This window comes from Lolium perenne, chromosome 4 (genome assembly GCF_019359855.2).
Source record: "Lolium perenne isolate Kyuss_39 chromosome 4, Kyuss_2.0, whole genome shotgun sequence".
Classification (NCBI taxonomy): Eukaryota; Viridiplantae; Streptophyta; class Magnoliopsida; order Poales; family Poaceae; genus Lolium; species Lolium perenne.
The window spans coordinates 80,399,500-80,423,632 of NC_067247.2; the positions used below are offsets into that span (position 1 = coordinate 80,399,500).

Here is a 24,133-nt window from a genome sequence, read left to right on the forward strand (position 1 = left end):
TATTCTTGAAAGGCATTTCCCATCCATGTAGAATATTCTTGAAAGGCATTTCCCATTCCACCCCGAAAAAATGTAGAATAATACGAAAGAAAGGTATTTACCATCTATGTAGATGAAGTACCACAATCAGTTTATAATGTTTAAGACTAATTATTGAACATTTGTTCTTGCCATTTGTTCTCGAACATTTTTCTTTTGCTTTTGCCATTTGCTCTGAATATTATTGTCCTATTTTTGCCTGTGCGCCGGGGCGCACCGGGTCATCTAGTTCTCATTACAAGCTCTAGTCATCGAAAACGGATTTTGAACGGAAATCTTGTTGCGTTTTTTACGGCTAGTCTTTTATAGAGAGGTCAAACCTTTCGTTGTTTGATTTTATCCTACCTTGATGTACTATGATGGTTCTCTGCACGGTCTTGTAGAGCTTGTTGCTAGCTTCGAAACGAGCTCAAGATCATCAAAATCGGAATCTGGATGCAAAACATCTTGTCGTTGTCATGCAGGCTGTCATGTAGTAGAAGTAGTACCGGGTTTGCGCCTGGTAGTACCAAACCTGGTACCATATTTGGTACTAGAAAGACCATAAAAGAATGCATTTGGGCACCCAGGATCACCCTGGTGACATGGGTATACCCTTCGGGTACCCATTATTAGTATACCTGGTTTGGCTCGGCCCAATATGGAGAAGGCCCAACAAGGCAACCCGAAGAAGTAGTCGACTAGGACTGTTGTAAACCCTAGGCTGGTTGCATATATAAAGCTAGCCAGGGCACCCGAAATAAGGGGGCGAATAGATAGACAGCATAGATCCGCCTACGGCGGCACCATGTAAAGATACTTATGATCATATAGTAGATTGCTAGCAGCATGTAGGGATCCTCCACCGAGGGGACCCGAAGCTGGGTACGTCGTGTGCCTAATCTCGCTCCCGGAATCTCCATCGTCGCTCTCTCCCGAAACCCAAGTCTACAATACATAGGCATTGCCGAGGTGATCCCTCGTCAATTGGCGCCGACCATGGGGAACGCGACGATTGGATTTTGTCATCCGAGCGAGATCTTTCGTCATCAACATCATCTGCAAGATAGAAGACCCAGATCACATCCGAGAAGAGGAAAAAAGAACAAGTAGTGCTGTCTCCGTCGTGTCTAAATCAACGATGCCTTGATCGGTTTGTACGTACCTACGCCGATAGGAATTTTCCGACGTGTACCCAGCGGCATGGATTGGTCCCGGTTTCCTGTACTTGGTGGCCTTCACGCTATCAAACAGCAGCAACATCAATTACGGGAAGGAATCAATGCAAAGGAGCGCAAAAGCAGCAAGCACGACCAGCAAACTGTAAGATTTGTCGGGTTGTCGTTATGCTACTACAAGTTACTACAAGCAAGCTAAGTATCTTTACCTAAAGCAAAAAACTTAACACGATCTAGTTCCAGTTTTATTTGCACTTATTGGTCGCTAACCAGCCATGAACGAGTTAACTAGCTGGTTACCTAGAAACATTCTCTTCCAAGATATAGGTACATACAGATCGACTGTGCTGGATCGGAATAAAGCTTCGACTACTTTCAGCCAGGCGTCGGGCGAGACACCTCATCATCAATAACCCTCGGAATTTCGAGTTCATCGACAGCATCGTCAATGAGATCGGAAAATCGGAAATTTTAGATCTAATCCGATGAACTACCCGCGCACGTCATGTGCGGGATCCCTCAGCCTTCGACAACTACCATCAAATCTAATGGACTTATCATCTTGAAAAGCAAACGTCCATGCAAAGGGCGGCCGGAGCAATTAAAAAAGAATAAGGTACGTGATGCCGGCAACAAGTACGGGTACCTGGCGGCAAGCTTACATAGCAACATATCAACAAAAATCATGGTTTCTGGATAAAGATCGGTAACCTGTTCCTTCCGTATATTTTTTGTTGCGTACCTCTAAACCATCAAGTGCACAAATCTGTGCACGTCTCCTTTCCTTTGTTTGAGATGTCTTACTAATCTTTTTTGGCAACTAAACTGCCTATGAGGGAATCGACTGTTTGAGCCGAAACAGGATATATGTATGAACTTCGCGAGGCTGGTTCGGCAGTCACGTGCGGATCAGAACAATCTTCGACTACTTTGCTTCAACGACCCTATTTGCCATCGCGCACTCGCCACGTTCGGGGGCTCACTCGTCGCGGATCCGCCACATCGATTGCATCTTCTTCATCGACTACTTCCGGCCAGGCGTCGCACGTACATCGACTGTGCCAGCTGCACGACATGCTTCAACGACAACTACGGCGCACCCGATGAAAAAGCTAAGTGTCCCTATTTCAAAAGTTAACTATTATTTACTTTTGCCACACCCGAATACTCGGGGGTTGCACCATTACATTATTACATCAAATTCACCCAATACCGGGGGCTACGCCATTACTTCGTTACTACAAATTTAGTCGGGTACTTGGTGAATTTCTTTTCGTTCGGCTCTGGATATATCTTCTCCGGCTCAGTGGAATTATCTTCTCCGGCTCAGTGGAATTATTTTCTCCGGCTCAGTGGAATTATTTTCTTCGACTTAGTGGATTTATCTTCTTCGGCTCAGTGGATTTATTTTCTTCGGTTTACTGAATTGGTTTTCTTCGGGTGATCATTGATTTCTTATATAATACTACCCGATGCACTTCCGGGTCAATGGATTTATCATCTATGATTATTACTGGATTTAATTTCTTCGGGTTAGTGAATTTATTTTTTCCGGATTCATCTATATGGATACTACTAAGTTTACTCTTATACAATACTACCCGATGAGCTTCCGGGTCAATGGATTCATCTTCTATGGCCATTACTGGATTTATTTTCTTCGGGTCAATGGATTCATCTTCTATGGCCATTACTGGATTTATTTTCTTCGGGTCAATGGATTCATCTTCTATGGCCATTACTGGATTTATTTTCTTCGGGTCAATGGATTCATCTTCTATGATATCAGCGGATTCATCTTCTATGATTATTACTGGATTCTTCGGGCCAATGAATTCATCCTCTATGATATCGACGGATTTATCTTCAATATATGCTCTATATTTAATGACATCTTCAATATGGATTCATCTAAAATACTTCATCTGGGATTCATCTTCGTATATTATTGTCTATGGCTTCATCTTAAATGGCTTCACCAAATATGACGCCGCGACTCCATCAACTTATTTCGACGTCACGCCTAACGCTCGGGGGCTCGACAACGATTTCGCCTCGGGTCACGACTGCGACACAACAATCATGACATCACCTCAGCAACGCTCGGGGGCTCGGCTATTTCTTCATCAACAATTTCGCGGCATCCACTTTTGCTATTTAGTGGTTTCTACTTTGGCTAGATTTCTTATCTACACTCGAAGACTTCATCATGCATCGACTTCGTCGTGTCCAAAAAGCTAAGTGTTCTTTTATTTTGCACAAAGTTGATTATCGTTTACTTTCGTCGCACCCGACAGTTGGGGGCTGCGCGGCATATATTCACTTTACATATCATCGAATCTGAGCATCTGACACCGCATGCGAAAAACAGAGTCAAGGGAAAGATAGAAAAAGTTTGTTTATTTGTGCAGGAGAAAGCAAAATTCAAAGTATATAAGAGAGAACCCGACGAAATTGTCTACAGGGAGAACTCGACGAAATTGTCTTCAAGAAAGAACAGGACCCGAAGAATTATCTTCAAGGAGGTCCCGAAGAATTATCCTCAAGGAGGTCCCGAAAAATTATCTTCAAAAAGGTCCCGAAGAATTATCTTCAAAGAGGACCCAAAAAATTATCTTCAAGGAGGTCCCGAAGAATTATCTTCAAAAAGGTCCCGAAGAATTGTCCTCAGGGAGTACCCGAAGAATTGTCCTCAAAGAGGATCCGAAGAAATTTTCCTGAAGGAGGAACTCAACGAAATTTTCATCAAGGACAAATCTTCGGGTTCATTGACTCGTCATATTGTTCCAAGCAAGAGCATCGGTGATGTACCCGACAATATAGAAGAAGCAATATATTCGGCTGTCTTATCAAGCCCGAGAGAAAAATAGAAGAAGTCGCAAAATGGGTCATTGCATCAGCCGAACAAGGCACTTGATAAAATATTCTCAGAGCGCCAAAGTCGCGAATAATCTCTGAATGCCGCAAAACTCTGTGAAGGTAAGACCCCGGGTCCATCCCGTGTGGCGTGGCATCGCCAAAGACTGCGCTCTGCTACTTTTTTCCACATCAACAGATGTGAAGAAATATCCCAGCGGACGCGCTGTGGAGCCGATAAAACATGACTGGGGCTCGACAGATGGTAAGACCTTAAGCGGCACCTGTCGAGTTAGCACCAGTATCCCGAGATCATGTCCAGGGACGTGATCTTGAAGTAGGTTTTTGCGGATTGCCACTAGAGCAGTTAACTAGTACCTGATCCGTCAGATGAACTAGCCCCAATTACCATTATCCCTGTACAATATAGATATGGATGTCAAGTAAAAATAGCAACGGCCTGGAGTCGATAAAAAGAGGGGCTGCGCCAAGTTCTTTATCGAGTAGTACAACTCGAGCCTATGCCTAGGTGCAAGCACCTGCCCATAGGCTCGGGGCTACTCTTATCGAGAGTATTGTTCACCCTCCCGATAAGATACAAGAAAGAGGAAAAATTGTGGTGTCGATTAAAAGCAAGTTGAGCCTACACTCAAGTGCAAACACTTGGCTGTAGCCTCGGGGGCTACTCCCATCGGGAGCGCTGGCCGCGAACCCGATAGAAAAATAACTTCGACAGCATCTATGACGATCAAGGTTTATAGACTCAACTCGATTCTACGACTCGAGTGGAGCCTACTCCCATCGGGAGCACATGGATTTCATCAAGTCCTCCAGAAATATAGTTAAGTTCTTCATCGAGTAGTACAACTTGAGTCTATGCCTAAGTGCAAGCACTTACCCATAGACTCGGGGGCTACTCCCATCGGGAGCGCTGTCGCGCACCCGATAGAAAAATAATTTCAAGAATCGTCGACATCATCTACGCTACACATGATCTACGACATGGACCTCGCCTTTGGAGATGATTATGCTTGGAGTCTCTACGCAAGTCTTCGACTTCCCTAGACACTCGGGGGCTACTGACATGGGTATACCCTTCGGGTACCCATTATTAGTATACCTGGTTTGGCTCGGCCCAATATGGAGAAGGCCCAACAAGGCAACCCGAAGAAGTAGTCGACTAGGACTCTTGTAAAACCCTAGGCTGGTTGCATATATAAAGCTAGCCAGGGCACCCGAAATAAGGGGGCGAATAGATAGACAGCATAGATCCGCCTACGGCGGCACCATGTAAAGATACTTATGATCATATAGTAGATTGCTAGCAGCATGTAGGGATCCTCCACCGAGGGGACCCGAAGCTGGGTACGTCGTGTGCCTAATCTCGCTCCCGGAATCTCCATCGTCGCTCTCTCCCGAAACCCAAGTCTACAATACGTAGGCATTGCCGAGGTGATCCCTCGTCACCTGGGACTCCGGTAGTACCCGAAAAAAGTCCGGTACTACCTGGATGCGTGTTTTTGGGCTGCAACGGTTGGATTTTAGGGGACCTATTTAAGGGACCCTTCTTCCTTAAAACGTTGCCGTTGTCATGCAGATTGTCATGTAGTAGAACTAGTACCAGGTTTGCGCATGGTAGTACTAGACCCGGTACCATATTTGGTACTAGAAAGACCATAAAAGAATGCATTTGGGTGCCCAGGATCACCCTGGGACTCTGGTAGTACCTGAAAAAAAGTCCGGTACTACCTGGATGCGTGTTTTTGGGCTGCAACGGTTGGATTTCGGGGGACCTATTTAAGGGGCCCTTCTTCCTTAATGGCTCCCTAACCTTTCTAGCAAATTTTACCTTTCATTGTTGACTAGGATACATCATCGTCTCCACGTGGCTCGATTATTTCTATACCCAAGCTCTTTACCTATGCACTTGACATGACTTTGTGATAGCATTCATGCTTGAAATTATATATCTTGTACATAGTTGCTTGTCTTGCTTAGCATAAATTGTTGGTGCACATAAGTGAACGCTAGTTATACAGGTTTTGTGCTTGAGAAATTAAACCCTAGTTTTATTCTGCATTTGTTTAAGCTTTTATGGTAAAAGTTTTTAACCGCCTATTCACCTCCATGGGTGACATCCATGTCCTTTCACTAGGCTCTTTGCAAGGACTAATGGGTGGGATCCCAATAAACATCCCCATTTTGGGATTCCTAGATGATTGTATTTAGTGTCTAAAAGGGGAGGATTGTAAGGAGTTGACCGGGACTTGGAAAACCTAGATGGAGTTACTCGGGGTTCAAGTGACCTTACAAAAGGGAGGATATGTGGGTGCATGAAGAAGGACTCCGCATGACTTGGATAAACTTACACCAAAGAATATTTGTAGGAAAAAAAATACACCTATACAGAATGTATAAAAAGTAGCTTGTCACTCTTTGTTCAACGAGGAAATTATGACAACGGTGGGAAAAGGAGTGAATTCCTCTACAACCCCAGAAGGCTGACCAATATACTCTTTCAAAATACAACTTATCATGTAAAGAAATATTTTAAAAAATTTGCGTCAGCCAAACAACCATTGGTGAAAGGCCATAGATAGTGCATCCAAGCACATCTCCTACTGAACTTGTTGAGTAGTACTCACACGTACCATTTTAAACCCTTTCTTAGACGGAAGGCCACGGAACTACGGAAGGAGAAGCATCTGAGGAACCAAAAAGGAGAAGCATCTGAGGAACCAAAAGCCAAAGGAGAAGCCTACTATGAGGAGCCAAATCTATCAGAAATCGAAGCCATAGACTACATTGTTGCACTGAAGGCAATGACGGAAGAGCCGAACCAGTAGACAGTTTAGGACAGCTAGTTGAGCCAAGCAACTGCGAAAGCCCGGCAAGGCCTCGGCCGGTGCGGGTGACGGCGACGCCCTTGGGCGCCGCTCTCCTCCTTGGAGGCGTCTCCATCAAGCCCTCCCTCTTTAGTATCTCGAGACAGGAAGATAACCACGCTCTGACGGTCATGGGTGCGCTTTGCTTAAGCATGGGAGATCTGTTAGTTCGGGGCAGTTCTCGGCGCCGTGCCCTTGCAACAGAAGACAACGCTTTCAACGGAATCAAGCTCTCTGCCTAGTTAGCTAGTGTTTTGTAGCTTGTTTCTCTTCTTCTTTGTTGCTCCTTTTGGTGTATCGTAAGCTAGTGACCCCAGCATTTCGCTGTTTTTTCTTATCTGTTGTTGCTACCGTTGTACGCCTGGCCGGTTGATGGCTTTGTAAATTCAAAGTCGGGCTTTCGAGCCTTATGTTTAAAAAAATAAGCTACTGAGCTCGTACGGTACTTAGTTTAGTCATTCCACTAGTAGTAGGAATTGCTAGAGTAAGTTTTGATTTGCCCGACCGAGGAGGATTTTAAAGTATTTGTACACTTTTAGCTTGTAATATTAAGTGTGTAATACTTGGACCCACAATGTTTCTAGTGTACTACAAGGACTTAATATTTGTGAAAATGTGTTCCATACTTTTTGTATCAACGGCTTGCAACACTGCTGGGTCACTGCACTTCAGCAATAACTGGTGACATGGCTGATCGATGCTCCTCTAACTTACTTTAGCAGCAACCATAGACGACTGCGACAGAGTGCCCGTTCATGACATATCGACATCTGTTGCCCAGAAGCTTGCTGTTTTAATGTCATCTTTTGTCATCAACTTAGAGTAATCCTCATGGTTGTACACCACATTGTTCTTCCCACCGAACTCTACGGGAAGGACTTCTGGATCAATGTGATTGTATATCATCTTCATGCTCTCCTCGTTCTCCTTGTACACAAAATTGAGTTTCTGGACTGATTTCTGGTCAATGAATACTTTGAGAACCTGAAAGAATTGAAATGTTTAAGATGGAAAACAAGCAATAGAGATTTTGTTCGTATCAACAATATACAATGTTAATGAAAGGGGTGATGTTCAAAGACTGCACCTTAAAAGAAAGCTCAAATACTTTGGGTGCATTGAGCATAAATGCAATTGAAAGCCTCTCTGGGTAATGGTTTTGTACTACGCTTATACATTCGCTGGAAGTCTTTATGGGGTTTGCATGGGCACGTGTCCATCCTGTGAAGTCTACCAGCCACACAACTTTTTCTTGATGTTCAGGCAGGCTGAGCATTGCATTCTCCAAGGTATTTCTCCTATAAATGTCCCTAGACTACTCGGGCATGCAAGGGCTCTGAGAGGGGTAAACGTTTGTTGGCCGTTGGATGCCAGCGATTCACTCCCGCTTTTCACCTCAGCCATTGGATGTTGTCGCTTTTTTGTCACCAGTTTCTTCTCCAAACGGATCAATGACAGCTGGGGCCAGGTGCGTGTGGGACCGACGAACAGAGGCAGCGGTGTTGTATGCTCTGTGTCGCCAAGTCGCGTGTCTACCAGAGGTGAGAGAATCTAGATCGAACAGGGGCAAACCAATCTGGCCTCGCTCCTCCCTTCCCAATCTCCATCCCTCTTCTCCTCACCCTCTCCCGCTCCCATGTGCACGCCTCCAACCTCAGAGCCACCAAACGGCCGCCGCCCAACCCTCGCCTCTGCCCTAGGGAGTCCGTCGCTGGACCCTCGCCGTCGGCCTCCTGCGCGGCGCATCTTCTTCAGGTTCCTCCCCAATCCCGTTTCTCCTCCCCGACGACGACCTCTCTCCTCCTCCCAATGGTGGCACGCCGCCTCTCCCAGCAATGGAGCCGGACGGGGATGGACGAGGTGGCAGGCCGGAGAAGGCGACGTGGGCGGGCAGCGGCGCGCCGCTTTGAGAAAGTCGTCCACGACCCCGTGGCTCGAGCTCTCCGGTCAAGGCGGCGCCTCTCTGTCCCCGTTCGCACCGCACGGTTGCAGAGCGAGGGCTCCAATGATGGCGGCTCAGCGAGGCAGAGGGGTTGGGTTTGGTGGCGGGGCGTCACCATCCTCTCCTGCCCGTGTGGGGCAGTGAAAACCTAGATCGCGGGGACGCCCAATCCCCGCGTCTCCTCTCTTTTCCCCAATCCCGCCTCTCCTCGAATTGGTTGGCCGCCGGCCTGTTCGGAGGAGCGGCCGTCCTCGTCCGGAGGAGGGGGACGAGGATTGTGGCGGCAGCACCCGAGGTCGCGTAAAGCAGCAGTAGGTTGAGGTCGAGGGAGCGGCAGCGGCGGCGGTGCTGTCCGCGGCGGACACGAAGGTGGAGGCGCGCCTGGCCGACGTCGGGAACTGAAGCTACAATGGCCTCATCTCGATTTGCCTCCATGGTCTGACTTCTCTCCTTCCTCAGGTTTTTGGGGGTGGGAGTGCAGGGCAGCCGGCCGCGGTTGACGATGCTGCCGGCCGCATTTGCAATGGGTGGATGACTCCGCTCAAAAGCAAAAAGGTTGTCGCTGACCATGATCCCAGTTCCCAGGCGCCCACTAGCATGGAAGGGGCAAAGTACGGTGAGTTGAAGATTTCTGATTTTTTTTTCCGTCTCATAGCAGTTCCTTTTTATTGGGTGTTTCTCATTGAAGTTTGTTTCGATTTCATATGGTTGCAAGCAGATGTGTGCGCTACAAAAAAAAAGGATTTGGTGCCTCGCATTTCACCTTTAGCCTTAACTAAACAGAAATCAGTTTGTTTAGTAGAAGGGAAGGATGCTCTACCAATCCCTACTTAAATATTCAATAGCCGTGATGGCTTATTAAAATTTTATAATCTGCTTTGTACTCTTCGTTTGTAGTCCCAGTTCAGAATGTATTAATTTGTTCAATTGTGAGTTTTTCGGATTTTTTGAAATATGTTATATCCATTACCACAATACCTCTTAACTCAGATTTATTGTCTCAAAGATGATAAGAGAGATGCGGTGTGAACAATATTATTTTGCTTTAAGAAAACTTTTATATATTCGTGTATATGCAGTTAACCCATATGAGTATGTGATCTGCTAAATAATGCTCCATCCCAGATTTTTAGTGGCAGTGGCAACAACTAACAATGGTTTCTGCTGTTCTTAGATTGTTCAGATATTGTACTACTCTCATTCTATCAGATTGTTTTGTCTTTCAGAATTAATTCATGTTGGTTGCAGCTAAACAATACATAATGTTACACTACTAATTCATAATGTATTGCTCTGTACTAAGAGTGTCATGGGATTTTCTTAATTGTGTATTTCTGTTCTTTATCACTTTTTCTTTATCACTTTCTCCGTTGAGGCATCATGGCATGTATCCTTAGGTACTATTTTTTTTGGAGGAAAAATGTTTCCCAAGCAAGGCATCATGCATCATGGCTCTTACATTTTTTGAAGGATCTGACCTAATATTCCGTTGCATCTTTTGTTCACCGCGATGTAAATATCTGATCGTTATTGGTGTCATCTTCTCCTGAAATCTGTATTCCCCTATTTGTAGGAGCTTTGGTTAAGGTTGCTCACCAATGATCTGGAAGTGTTTTTGTTCTGGGTAATTGCATGATTGAGGAAGAAACTGGTTATTCCAAAATGTGCTATTGCAGATCCAAGGTGAGCTCATCCTATTTTCTTTCTTCAATCTCAGGTTAAGATTCATCTCCCCTTCACAAGTATGTATTTTATTCATCTCATGAAATCATTAATAAATCCTACACTTGTTTATATTGGTGATACAATGATGTGTCAACCAATTGGTTACATAATATGTTGGTTACACATACAGAGTATAAATGAACTACTCAGGTTTAGTATTGATCATTTGAATTGAATACATGTAGGTGTTTGTTCAATTGTGAGTTTTTCGGATTTTTTAAATATGTTATATCCATTCCACCACAATACCTCTAACTCAGATTTATTGTCTCAAAGATGATAAGAGAGATGCGGTGTGAGCAATATGTTTTTGCTTTAAGAAAACTTTTATATATTCGTGTATATGCAGTTAACCCATTTGAGTATGTGATCTGCTAAATAATGCTCCATCCCAGATTTTTAGTGGCAGTGGCAACAACTAACAATGGTTTTTGCTATTCTTAGATTGTTCAGATATTGTACTACTCTCATTCTATCGATTGTTCTGTCTTTTAGAATTAATTCATGTTGGTTGCAGCTAAACAATACATAATGTTACACTACTAATTCGTCGCGTATTGCTCGTACTAAGAGTGTCATGGGATTTTCTTAATAGTGTATTTCTGTTCTTTATCACTTTCTCCGCTGAGGCATCATGGCATGTATCCTTAGGTATTCATTTTTTGGAGGAAAAATGTTTCCCAAGCAAGGCATAATGGCATCATGGCTCTCTTACATTTCTTGAAGGATCTGACCTAATATTCCGTTGCATCTTTTGTTCATCGCGACAAAAATATCTCGATCGTTATTGGTGTCATCTTCTCCTGAAATCTGTATTCCCCTATTTGTAGGAGCTTTGGTTAAGGTTGCTCACCAATGATCTGGAAGTGTTTTTGTTCGGGTAATTGCATGATTGAGGAAGAAACTGGTTATTCCAAAATGTGCTATTGCAGATCCAAGGTGAGCTCATCCTATTTTCTTTATTCAATCTCAGGTTAAGATTCATCTCCCCTTCACAAGTATGTATTTTATTCATCTCATGAAATCATTAATAAATCCTACACTTGTTTATATTGGTGATACAATGATGTGTCAACCAATTGGTTACATAATATGTTGGTTACACATACGAGTATAAATGAACTACTCAGTTTAGTATTGATCATTAGAATTGAATACATGTAGGTGTTTTTCCATGTGAGAAATATGATACCGGTGCCATCCTAAAACCTTCTCAAAACAGAATTTCGATTTCAGTTTAATGTTGTAGAGCCACGGTGGCGGTGGCGGGCGACCCAGCCATGGTGCCGACTGGACACGTAAGGGGTGGCCGCAGGGAGCAATCGGCAATGACGGCCGGACACGGCAATGGCAGCAGCAGGGACCTCCCGAGCGACAATTCCTCTTCCTCGCCTCCTCCTACTCTCGATTGTTCGTTGAGGGTTTGATGCCCACTTGTTCATTGAGGGTTTGATGCCCACCGTTCATGCCATGGCCAAGAAGCATTTGATCGGTTTTAGGTTGAGCGAACACTTTTTTTATCTTTCTCTCGGTTAGTCCGATGTGACTGAATTTTAATTATTGCAGCTACCCAAAAGATCGTTTATGGTCCCTCAAGCAAGTCCTGGAGAGGTGGAAGGGCTGCTAGCTTCAACATCATTCCCAAAGACTTTGGAGCTGCAAAGGTTAGTATAATCCAGCTTGCCTTTTCTTTTATTGTGTAGATAGTATAATCGGCGGAATGGCATGCTTCTTGCATTGTAGTTCTCACCGGTTTGTTTTCTCTTACATAGATTTTGTTTTAACTGGTTGACCTTTCACTGTCTTTGGCAAGGTGCTTGATCCTTAACGGAGAGTTGACAGGAATGGCCTTCCGTGTCCCAATTCGATATTTTTGTTGGTGATCCGACCGTGAGACTTGAGAAGGCAACCACCTATGAGCAGAGGTTGCAAGCAATGTATATGGTTGTAGATTCAGATGTGCGTAAAATGGATGGTTTTCTCCGATAATGAGTACCGATCTTCTAACAACTTTGGGGAGGAGTCTCGAGGGAAAGCTCAAGGGTATGTGTGAAACCAAGGTATTATTGTAACAATTCGGTTTACGATACCTTTGGGCATGGGCATGAATATCTTCACTGCTTTTAATCTCCTACTAATTTTTGTAATGTATATCTCGGTGCTCATCCATATTGTATAACCAAAGTAAAAAAGTTAAAGGAATATTCGAACAAGTTAAAGGAATCTTTGAACAAATTTGTTGGTTTTTTATTCTATAGATAGTGTATACTATTGAAAAATAAACCAAGACCAGTTTCATCATTTCTATTTTTCACAAGATATCTCATTGTTTCTAAGCTACTGGTCCAGAAGAGTGACAAAGGTAACACGCTACAAGCAAGCTACCGAAAGAGTGTCAAAGATTCTTTTATTTTACATTTGTTTCTCGCATTTAGCTTGTTCTACTTTGTTTATTCTTCTTTCTTTCACTAAAGTGGAAAAGGGGGAAATGAAGTCTCTGTTATATTGATATATTTAAAGGCATCTTGTGATCTAAGAACTTGATTATCAATGGTGACAAGCTTAGCTTGAAATTACAAGGATCTTTATTGATTGTGTAGCCATTTCCTAAGAAACTAAGAACCTTAATGGTTTTTTACCCATTTAGTTGTTCAAATGTGTTCATCACATTTAGCATCCTGGAAGGCATGATTACCATTGTTAAAGACTTCTTTATATGCAACCTTTAGAAGAAACAAGCTTAGGCAGAATATATTGCATCCGCTATTGCAAAGTAATTTGCATAACTTGATAGGTGTATATATTTTGGGTCTCATGTGGGAAGGAAAATAAGTGAAAAAAGCAAATGATCACCTAGAGTTGCTTCTGAATGTTTTCTTTTTTCCATTAAATTTTATTGAAAAACTTCCTCTTCAAATTTGCATTTTTTCTCTATATGACTATTATATCCTTTAGGTGATGTTGCTTCAGTTCCTCGTGGTTGAGGTGAGGACTAATTCCTTTTCCTTGCCCTTCTATGCCTAATTGTCTTTGTAGCTCTAGCAAGTTTATTATCTATTAATTTTCTTTGTATGTATGTACATTGTTTATAATTCGGAGCTCAGTGTTTGATTTAGTTTTGGAGTGATCGAACTAAATGTTCACTTTTGTTGTATACTTAAAAGTGCTTGGTGAATTGCTTACATTTAATTATGGTAGATTTATACCTAGGGGTTGTGAAGATATGCTTTTTAGTGTTGTTACCAGAGGAAGATTGCGGGATTCTCAAAGTAACTTCTATCTGGTTGTTTTCAATACATTTAATGGTTGACATCTTCGGTTCGTGCATAGTCTACTACTAGCCCTCCTATTTTTCTCATGATCTGCTCTCGTTTATTATGTCTCTTGTTACACTTCCTTGAATTTTTTAGGTATTGTAAACTAAGATAGTCTACTAGCCCTTCTATTTTTCTCATGATCTGCTCTATTTGTTCTGTCTCTTGTTAGACTTCCTTTAATTGTTTAGGTATTGTAAACTAAGATGGGGTTTGCTTCTGTAAGTCTCTGTTATATTGATATATTTAAAGGCATGTTGTGATCTAAGAACTTTATTATCAATGGTGACAAGCTTAGCTTGAAATTACAAGGATCTTTATTGATTGTGTAGCCATTTCCTAAGAAAGTAAGAACCTTAATGGTTTTTTTACCCCAGTTTAGTTGTTCAAATGTGTTCATCACATTTAGCATCTGGAAGGCATGATTACCAGTTGTTAAAGACTTCTTTATAGGCAACCTTTAGAAGAAACAAGCTTAGGCAGAATATATTGCATCTGCTATTGCAAAGTAATTTGCATAACTTGGTAGGTGTATATATTTTGGGTCTCATGTGGGAAGGAAAATAAGTGAAAAAGCAAATGATCACCTAGAGTTGCTTCGAATGTTTTCTTTTTTTCCATTAAATTTTATTGAAAAAACTTCCTCTTGTGCATTTTTTTCTCTATATGACTCCTATATCCTTTAGGTGATGTTGCTTCAATTCCTCGTGGTTGAGGTGAGGACTAATTCCTTTTCCTTGCCCTTCTATGCCTAATTGTATTTGTAGCTCTAGCAAGTTTATTATCTATTAATTTTCTCTGGATGTATGTACATTGTTTATAATTCGGAGCCCAGTGTTTGATTTAATTTTGGAGTGATCGAACTAAATGTTCACTTTTGTTGTATACTTAAAAGTGCTTGGTGAATTGCTTACATTTAATTACGGTAGATTTATACCTAGGGGTTGTGAAGATATGCTTTTTAGTGTTGTTACCGGAGGCAGATTGCTGGGATTCTCAAAGTAACTTCTATCTGGTTGTTTTCGATACATTTAATGGTTGACATCTTCGGTCCGTGCATAGTCTACTACTAGCCCTCCTATTTTTCTCATGATCTGCTCTGTTTATTATGTCTCTTGTTACACTTCCTTGAATTTTTTAGGTATTGTAAACTAAGGTAGTCTACTAGCCCTTCTATTTTTCTCATGATCTGCTCTATTTGTTCTGTCTCTTGTTAGACTTCCTTTAATTGTTTAGGTATTGTAAACTAAGATGGGGTTTGCTTCTGTACTTTATTTGTTTCCCACAGAGTAGTGTTGTTCATTCAAAATAATTCGAACACTGGCTGCAAGCCTGAATCCTGTGTGAAACCGAGCGCTAAGCCAGCTCGAGTGATGCAGGGTGACGATGACCAAAGCGTGCAGTGCAGCAGCCTGGCAGGCGACAGCATTAAGACCACAAGCATAGCTTTAGAGACAGTTCTCATCGAACGACGATAAGCACAGCTGATGTAAAGACGCCAAGGTGAGCTTTCTCCCAGCCCCTGCCTCTATCCAAGCCTGTGTGATGTGCATGTGCTTTGCTTCCTTTCTTGTTTTTTTCTTTAGGAAAATGGACAACGAGAATAATTTTTTGTGAAATCATCTGAGAGCTTCAACTGTGTTGTGTTACCTGGGAAGTGCAGGGTATGTTTTGGATGATTCGGTGCCTCTCGTTCATGGCAACGAGGATCAGATCAGCTGCCAAGAGATGTATTTCGCGAATCTGCAGTTGTTGGTGCAGAGTCAGCTGTTGAATCTCCGGCTCCACCAGACGATAGAAGGTGGGTGAGTCTTGGCCAGTCAAAGGTTTATTTGTTGGACATGTCGTAACGGAGAATGTAATTGCAGCTGCGGAGCAGGGCTGTGAAGCAATCAAGCGTTGCAGTTGACAAGAAAAAATCCCAGAGGTGGCTGGGTGCATTGTTCCTACTTCATAGGTATGAGCATTGAACTTAATTCGAAGAGCCACTAGGCTTTCAAAGTTGGTACGAGGTTAGAAATATCTGCCTATGTTTTTTTTCTGCGGTAACATTACTAGATAAGGGTAGACCCTTGTCTTTTTATCTGTGGTAACATCTTCAGAAGGGTACAAGCTTATGTTTTTATCTATAATAATATGTTCTGAGAGCAATGATTTAATGATTTAAATCTTCTGGTCTTTTTCTTGATGACTTTGGTCTGTCGTTATCTGGTTTAGGCGCTTAAATAAAATACAAGGCCTGATGCATGGTAAAGTGCTTATGTGGAGTAATTTGTTATATATTTATTGCTCAACACCGAGTTAAACTGTTTTGCAGGCGAAGTACATGAGCTCCATCGTTTATTTGCTGCGGATAACACTGACATGTTTGGGGCATCAAGGGTGTTAAACCCAATCTGGTCATCTGACCGATCGATCAATGAAATTGTATTATTGTAGTTGTAAGATCGATTCGCTAAGTGAGCCTTGGCGATATTTTTGTACGGAGCACCTCGGTTCCCTATCGTCGATGTTCTGAAATATAGTGCTACAAACTACTCCTAACTACCTATGTAGAGATCCATGCTACGTCGCTTGACGTATATGCAGTGTATGCTCTATGCAAGACTTTTTTTGTTTTTATTTTGTTTTTAGCTTCATGCATGCTTGGTGGCGGTTTGAAAATGACTGGTCGCGCTTGCTGCACTATGCGATTGTGTTAGAACTTCAATATTAAGGTCCTCGAACTTTCCTTGGAAAATAGTTATATGAGCTACTATTTTGCTTTTTTTCCTTGGCGTTGAAATTGTCATATCTTAATGCAGCACCTCGATGGAATGGTGTTTCTACAATTATACCAAAGCTGTTAAATTTCAAGGTAATTTTTAATACTAAAATAAGATAAAACTTATAGCTTAAATGTTGCTTTGATTTTTTCCATTTGCGCGATAGCGCAACGGGTCATCTAGTATATAAGATACTGCAACTGTCCTTCGTGAGACGAAGTATTCTGAAATTGTATTAAAACATTGTGCAGGTGACTTCTAGTTCTGGGTTAAGTTGGCTAGAGACTAGCAGCTCCAAAAATGAAAGGAGCTAACCTTCTTTGCAGGTCTCATTACAACCACGGTTTTACCCTCTCTATCAGTGAAATTTGCCCTGTACAACTTACCTGTTTCTGCTTCAACAGAAACGTCAGGCTGAAATGAAGTAGAAACCAATAATGGAACGTTTAGCCACTTGACAAGGTTTATAAACAAACATCACTTAAGAAAAGCAATCAAGGACAATGAGAGCAAAAAATTACCCAGCGAACATCCTCAGGCCTCTTAGCTAACCTCCATTTGAGACTTTCTTCCAGCATCTTTCTAGACCTGTCAACATTCCAGTTGCGAGCTTCTAGGTATCTTATCAAGCATGATTCATTGCAGTACTTCTCTCCACGGGCAGACAAAGGACCAAGTGCGGCTCTCAGTTCATTGATCTGCACACAGGACGAATTGATGAGAAGATAGTTTACATATTGAAGTAAAAAAGATAGAAAAATAAGTATATGTCAACCTTGTATAATTTATTCAGATAAAGGATGAACTGAAGTTTTCAGTTTTCTGGGGCAATTGGTAGTATTTTCTATTTTTGAGCTGGACGCGACAAGCAGTAAGTACTGATTGCTTAGGAACTTCTAGTAAAGTGAAAATCCTAAAAAGGGTCACAGGAGAGCTCCTTATGCTTGGGAAAAGACATTTTGTCAAATGATCATTATTGATAGAAGGTAAGACATGACCATTCTTCGAAGGAAGTATTTAAAGTAGATTATACAGCTAGATTCACGAATTATATATTTAAAGAAGTGCACATATGTTAGTAATTAGAGTTGTCAATGTATAAAACTGATTTGTTATCATGCTAAAAAGAAATTCTGGAGAAGGTAAAGTCACAACATTCGTAACAAAAGAACTGAGAATAAACTGTTTGGCTCGTATAAAGATATAGTATATATCCTACAACTGCTAGTAGGATATATGTTCCCATATATAAGAGATAAACTGCATATCTCTTTTTCTTGTTTTAATATTCCACAACCTTTCAGGCCACTTACAGTTTCACCAAATTTCATTTGTTTTAAAATGCATATAGGACATTGTTAGTTTCTCTTAGAGGAAAAATCAACATAACAATTAGAGACTAAAAGCCATGTCCTTTTTTCCAATACCTTTGCTTGTCTCTGCTCAGCATCATCCAAATTAAAATGCGGGGTGTTCTTTCTCCAGAACATGTTTTCGTCAACTCTCAGTGATGGTCAGCCCTTACATTGATAATAAAGTTTTTGAGTAAAATTTGGTAACCATGTTAAGCCCTTGTGCAATCCTACTTCAAATGTTCAAGTACAATTCAATTTTAGAAGTTTATGAAATATCTATTAAAAACAACAAAATATGGAATGAAAGTCAATTAACAAACATGCATTATCTGGAAAACACCCTTTCCTGACCCTGAACCATCTCCACTGACCAGCAGGAAAACCTATGAATAGTGACTGGTTATGGAATCATAGGATCGTACGATGTGGTTTCGACAGAAAAATCGTCACAGATGGGGCCAAATTTTGGACCATTAGGGGTTTTGTCTTATCCCTAACGGACTTAGGGGGTGTATAATGGTAATATCTTAGGAGTGCTACGTAGGATAAATGATGATGTGGAGGAGAGAGAACGTTGAAAAAAAGGTTTGCCTTCTTTTAGTAAAGAGATCTTATAAACCTATTGTGCATCATGTTTTATTTATATCTAGATTACGTGGCGAAATTAAGATAAGACAGTCTTATCAACCATTGTCCGTGCCACCACTGACATGCTCTAATTTAGGTCCTTTTGAGCTGTAAATTCAAATTGTTGCAGCTACATTTTTTATCCCGTCAAATTAATCTAGCCCAAAAAAACATACCTCAACATAGAGGTATATAAACGCCTCCCAACCCTACTCAAACCTAAGCCCTTCCCCCATCTCCTGATTGTCTCCACGTCCACGGACCGCTCCTAATTCACTCCACATACCTCTTTGTCTCCTTGTTTAGCACCTCAAACTACCACCAACAAGTTCTTGGTTCCCTGCAACTAGGTGATGGCTGCCGCCACCAGATCCATGGAGGGCATCGCCTCAACCTCAGATTCAGGTAATAGCCTCCACCTCCTTTCCCGTTGGTACCAACAAAATGGATGGCACCGCCTCCACCTCCATATCGTTCAAGGCACCTACGCTGCCAAGAAATGGCCTTCCCTTTATCATGTAATCTCTTTCTCTCTCTATATATATACACATGTGTGTGTGCGTGTGTGTGTCATTCTCATTTGTTTCTCTCTAGTCATAGACCTCACAACGACCTCTAGATCATGGGTAGCCACAAAGGAAACGGCGGCAAGATCGACATGATCACGAGGGCCACAAAAATCCTACAAGGCATATTTTAAGCTGATCTCAATGGACGAAAGTGGTGCTGCCTCCCCAACTTTGTCGCGGAGAGTGTCCAACGCGGAAAGATTATTCAGGCAGGCTTCCCGTCGTGCACAGGGGTACAAAAATGTTCTGTTGGGCTCAACATAGCGCCTCGCCTATTGCTGGCAACACAAATCGCCACACAGTAGAGGGGAGGTATATAGGGCTGGGATGTGGAACCCTCCGAGTGACACATGAAATGTTAGTCGGAGCGCTCCTTCCTGACCTACCCGACTTTACAACTTCCAAGTCCCACGTGAGTAGCTCTTGATGTGCTCCATCTTATGCAAGAGAAGGACATGGATCTTGGAGTGGGGGAGATGCCGCAAGGGCTTCCTTTGAGAGGGATGCTGAATGACACGACTCCGAATGGAGGGTACGTAAGAGCATCTCTAACAGAGCCCGTAAACGTGCAAACTGTAAAACGTGAGTTCAGGCCACTGAACTTGTGTTCACGGGTTGAAAAAGTTGCGGCGCAGATCAGAGCCCGAAAACTAAAACTGCAAAAAGGCATATTCTAAAATATGCCACTGGGCCCACCTTCTTTTTCCACCACATCTTCTTCTTCCTTTATCTTCTTGAAACATCACACGAGCCCGCGCAGCTCTGCCCCGCCCCGGCCACCCCGCCCAGCCCCGCCCAGCGCCGGCCGCGCTCCGCCTCGCCCAGGCCCGCCCCGGCACCGCCCCGCCGCATCTCCCAGGCCCGCCCCGCCCGCCCCGGCACACCCCAGCCCCGGCCGCCCCGGCACGCCCCAGCCCCGGCCCTGCGAGTGCTGCCACGCCACGCCCGCGCCGGGCCGCATGGCCGCCTCTCCCAGTTCCGCGTGGCCCGCCGCTCTCGGCCGCGCCGCTTCGCCCTCGCCGCGCCACCTCCGGCCGCCCCAGCCCCGCTTGCGCCACCTCGACCGCGCCGCTTCCGCCGGCCTCGTCTGCCCCGCCCCGCCCAACACCGGCAGAATTTGGTTGATCTCCGGCATAATTTTGTCGAATTTTGGTTCTATTCCGGTAGTCCTCCGGCGGAAGTGCACTGTTTCGAGCTGAAGTTTCAGCCCGCCAAAACACCACTAGGAGTACAATTCAGCGTTCAGTTTGACCTTTCGACCCCTACAAATAGGGGCCAGAGTTTCGTTTCAGTCTCGGCCCGTAAATTTTTTTTCGGTTTTGTCCCGTTTACAGTAACTGATCTGCGCCGATTTTCGAACTGAACCCGTATACTGGCGGTTATTTTTCGATTTTGGGACTTTTACGGGCTCTGTTAAAGATGCTCTAACTACCTATGGGCTTGATCCTGAAGGGAGGGAGGTGGATCGGCATGTCTTTGGAAGGAGGGATGTGGATTAGCGAAGGCACATGGAGGAGCGGACCGATCAATGGCAGATGGGCATTGACTGACGGTGCGGCAAAGCCTGACATAGACCTTTGACGGCAGAGTGTAGGTAGCCTATCCGTTGGTAGCTTAGGTAGCCAATCCTAGTTTGCATCGTTCAGGGGCATGACAACCCCTCCAACCAGAGAGGAAAGTGGCGTGAGTGGACTGGCACAAAGCGTACAGCCATCGCATCATAGCGCCCGACAAAGGACATAGCGCATGGTCGCCCGTCTGCAGCGCGGATCGAGCCGAGGTGCGTCGCGGCTACGGTCGTGTCGTCCCTCCAGTATGGGGAGCAACCCGCCTCAAGGTGCAACGTGACATGGTGCAGTGCTGCAGGACCCGGACAAGGGGAGCGCACGGCACAACAAGGATCAGAACTGAGCAGCGGCCCGGCGCAACAGCGGGCAAAAGTAGGGAGAGGGGACCGGACTCTGGCCAGGGAGGTGGAGGCGCTTCAGAGTAGGGGTGTGGCGGTGCTCCCTTGACCCTTGGCGAGAGGAGGCGCAGCTCACGGTGTTGGGAGGAGCTCCGCTCCTCTCACTTCTCTTTCAAAGGTCCGTTCATGGTTCGGTATTATGGCGTCTTAGGCCTAGAGGAACCACACCAATCCATCCCTAATTTATTGGAATTTCCTGGGGATTTTGGGATGGAAGCCATCTTGCCTCCTCGTGTGGGGAGGTGCTAACCATCACCCCTTAGCGATGGATAAACTGTTAATTGGCCTGGCCCATTAGTTCGGTTCTTTCAAAAATTCCAAAATTCGAAATTTCTTTAGATTTGAAATTTGCTCAGAATTGAAATTTTCTCATATTCGAAAATTGCTTAGATTTCAAATTTGCCCAAATTCAAAATTTGCTTAAATTTAAAAATTGCCTAGATTCGAAACTTGCTCAGATTTGAAATTTACTTACTTTAAAATTTGCTTAACTTTAAAATTTTGCTCGACTTTAAATTTGTTAAAAAAGAAAAAACAGAAAAATAAAAAATCGAAAATCAAAGAAAAATCGAAAGAAAACCGAAACCCAAGAAAAACCAGAAAAAACTCGACAAAAACCGGAAAAAACCCGAGGCCTACTGCTCCCTGCCTGTTGATGGGCCGCGGTCCAAACTCACCACCACGCGGGCGATGGTTTGTACCCATCACCCGCAGGTGATGAATAGGATTTCCCTCTCATGAGGGGGGGGGGGGGGGGGGGGGTGTTATTTATAGATATATGCAAACCTGGCAAACGGGTCAAATATTCATGGGCCAGCCCGTTAGCACTTGTGATTGGCTCTTAATGGACTCGGCCCAACATAGCGATAAATGGGCCATGTGCGGCATGCGGCCCACCATGTGCCGTGACTGGCCACGACCTGGAGCCCGCATGCCAACAGGACACAGCTCGTTTATTTTTTCTAAACTTTTTTTCCCCAAAAAGAAAAAAACAGACTAAAAGGCCTAAACGGGATGTCATGTTTAGTAATTGTGCCATGCCTAGCTGCCATCCAAGGCACACGTGGCGACACAGCACGACCCTCTTATATACGGGCCTCCATGGGTCGTGTCATGCCTAGTCCATTTAGGGGGAGGGTAGGTTGGGCCGTGCTAAGGCGGGCTTGGCCACCTTTGGATATATGCAAAAGAGAAACACGGTACAAATAGTGTAGAATATGGCAGAAAAAAATGCAGGACACTAGGGAGATGCAAAACAAAAAAAACGAGTAGGAAGTTGTAGAATAGAAAGTACAGTAGAAACGAGCGAAAAACACAATGGAGTCTAGTGCAACAATGTAATTGAGAAAAAACTCGTCGAAACAATCAAATCAGGATCTAATTTCAAAATGGATTTCGATTTGGAAGGTTTTTTGAAATCAATTTAAGAGGCGTCCCTGATTTACGATGGGGGATCACGCCTTGCTCTCCAATGCCGCCGCCAGCACCGTCAATATCCTATGGCCCTCCCTTGTTCGCTGTCGGAGGGCGCCATCTGCCAAAGCCCGGACGGCGTCGGGTGGGCGTGGAGGCTTAGGTCGGCGCTGCGACATGGGATGGTGGCTGGCGGCTGGCGCGGTGGTGACCCCAGCCAGTGCTGTGAGCTGGTAATGCCGTAATGGGGCTCTGGTTGTGCGGCGGCAGCGACTGAACCTAGCTGTTCGCGCTTATTGGTTTCGTGCGCGGATCCAGCTGCTCACTGACACTGATGGCCATTCGACTCGAGCTGCAAGGGCAGTGGGTCGTCGGCAGATCGCGAGCCACCGGCATGTGCGGCGGCGGATCTGGCCCAGGTGGAATCGGCCTCCCGTGAGGTCGGGATTTGTTGTCCCTTGCAAAAAAGTTGTACGACGGCACCAAATAAGATTGGAAGATCCGTGTTACAAACTACATTGCAGGAAGATGTGCGTGAGGTTTCTCCAACGTTGATTTTGAAGAGAACGTTTGAACATGCTAGCCTTCATCATCTCGATTACTCGTATGGGCAGAAATCCTAGATCTCCTATCGCAGGATGAATCAGAAAGAAGAAGAAGAAGAAGAAGGGCTCATAAGAAAATAGCTATAAAGATTTAGGAATCGCTACAGCTCTTCGGTTGATGCTACATTGCTGCGCATATTTAGATTCACAGCACGAAAAGGAAATAAAAAACTGGTTTCTAACAGGAAGATCTGAAGGATTTCAGGTTATTCATGGTTTCAGAGAGAATCATCGGAAGATGAGTATACAAGACAAGATTCAATCGCAGTACCTGCCAATCAATGGGAAAAAAGAGCATACCAGGATACGCGACCACGCGAGAAAGCCAGGAAACGAAGCAGCAGACCAAGAACTTGTCCGGCTCTAGCTGGCGTTAGTAGTAGAGAACTAGAAATAGATGTTGAGACTTGAGACTTGAGAGTTGGAACGCACTTCTCTCCTCCCGTACTCCCGGGGGCGCAAGAATAAACACCAGAGAGACTGAGTGGAATGGAATCCGCACTGGCGACGAGGAGAGATTGGAGGGGCACGACGTTGGAGGAATGGAGGGTCAATTTGTGCTTGGCTTGGCTTGTTAAGAGCATCTCCAGCCGCGTCCCTAAAGCGTCCTCCAAACCGCGCCGGATTGAGCGTTTGGGGACGTGTTTTATTCGTGTCGTGTTTGTGGGACGTCGCTCCCCAGCTGCGTCCACCAAACACCGCCCCCAAACATTTAAAATAATTCTTTTAACACAGAAACATTTATCAAATATAGCATATGAATAAAAATGTTTGCGAGGATTGTTTTCAAATTAAATTACAACAAAAAATAAAACAAGTAAACAAATATAATAAATAGGGCTAGATGCTAGATCAAGGTGCCACGGTATTTCCTTTGATCCTCCACAAATGCTCAACGAGATCAGCTTGAAGTTG

General features: G+C 43.9%; 1 protein-coding gene across 2 annotated transcripts; it reads right to left on the bottom strand.

The window, feature by feature from the left end:
- Nucleotides 1–7,535: 7,535 nt before the first annotated feature.
- Nucleotides 7,536–23,764, bottom strand: LOC127293094 (phosphatidylinositol transfer protein PDR17). Of its 2 annotated transcripts, XM_051322650.2 has the most exons (7): nucleotides 23,519–23,764; nucleotides 18,111–18,203; nucleotides 17,205–17,381; nucleotides 16,999–17,097; nucleotides 16,867–16,907; nucleotides 8,025–8,229; nucleotides 7,536–7,921 (listed from the first exon to the last, which is right to left on the bottom strand). In XM_051322650.2, exons 2-7 carry the CDS (start codon nucleotides 18,171–18,173, stop codon nucleotides 7,691–7,693), a joined length of 816 nt encoding a protein of 271 aa, XP_051178610.1. In that variant the 5' UTR covers nucleotides 18,174–18,203; nucleotides 23,519–23,764; the 3' UTR covers nucleotides 7,536–7,690. The 2 variants fall into 2 exon arrangements, with proteins under 2 accessions (XP_051178610.1, XP_051178611.1); XM_051322651.2 differs by lacking the exons at nucleotides 8,025–8,229; nucleotides 16,867–16,907.
- Between the last annotated feature and the right edge of the window lie 369 nt (nucleotides 23,765–24,133).

Coding starts and splice junctions, on each gene's coding strand:
- LOC127293094 (XM_051322650.2), bottom strand. CDS start 18,173: ATGTTCTGGAGAAAGAACACCCCGCATTTTAATTTGGATGATGCTGAG. Junction 17,382..18,110: donor CTGAGCAGAGACAAGCAAAG/GTATTGGAAAAA, acceptor TCCTGTGTGCAG/ATCAATGAACTGAGAGCCGC. Junction 17,098..17,204: donor GGCCTGAGGATGTTCGCTGG/GTAATTTTTTGC, acceptor ACTTCATTTCAG/CCTGACGTTTCTGTTGAAGC.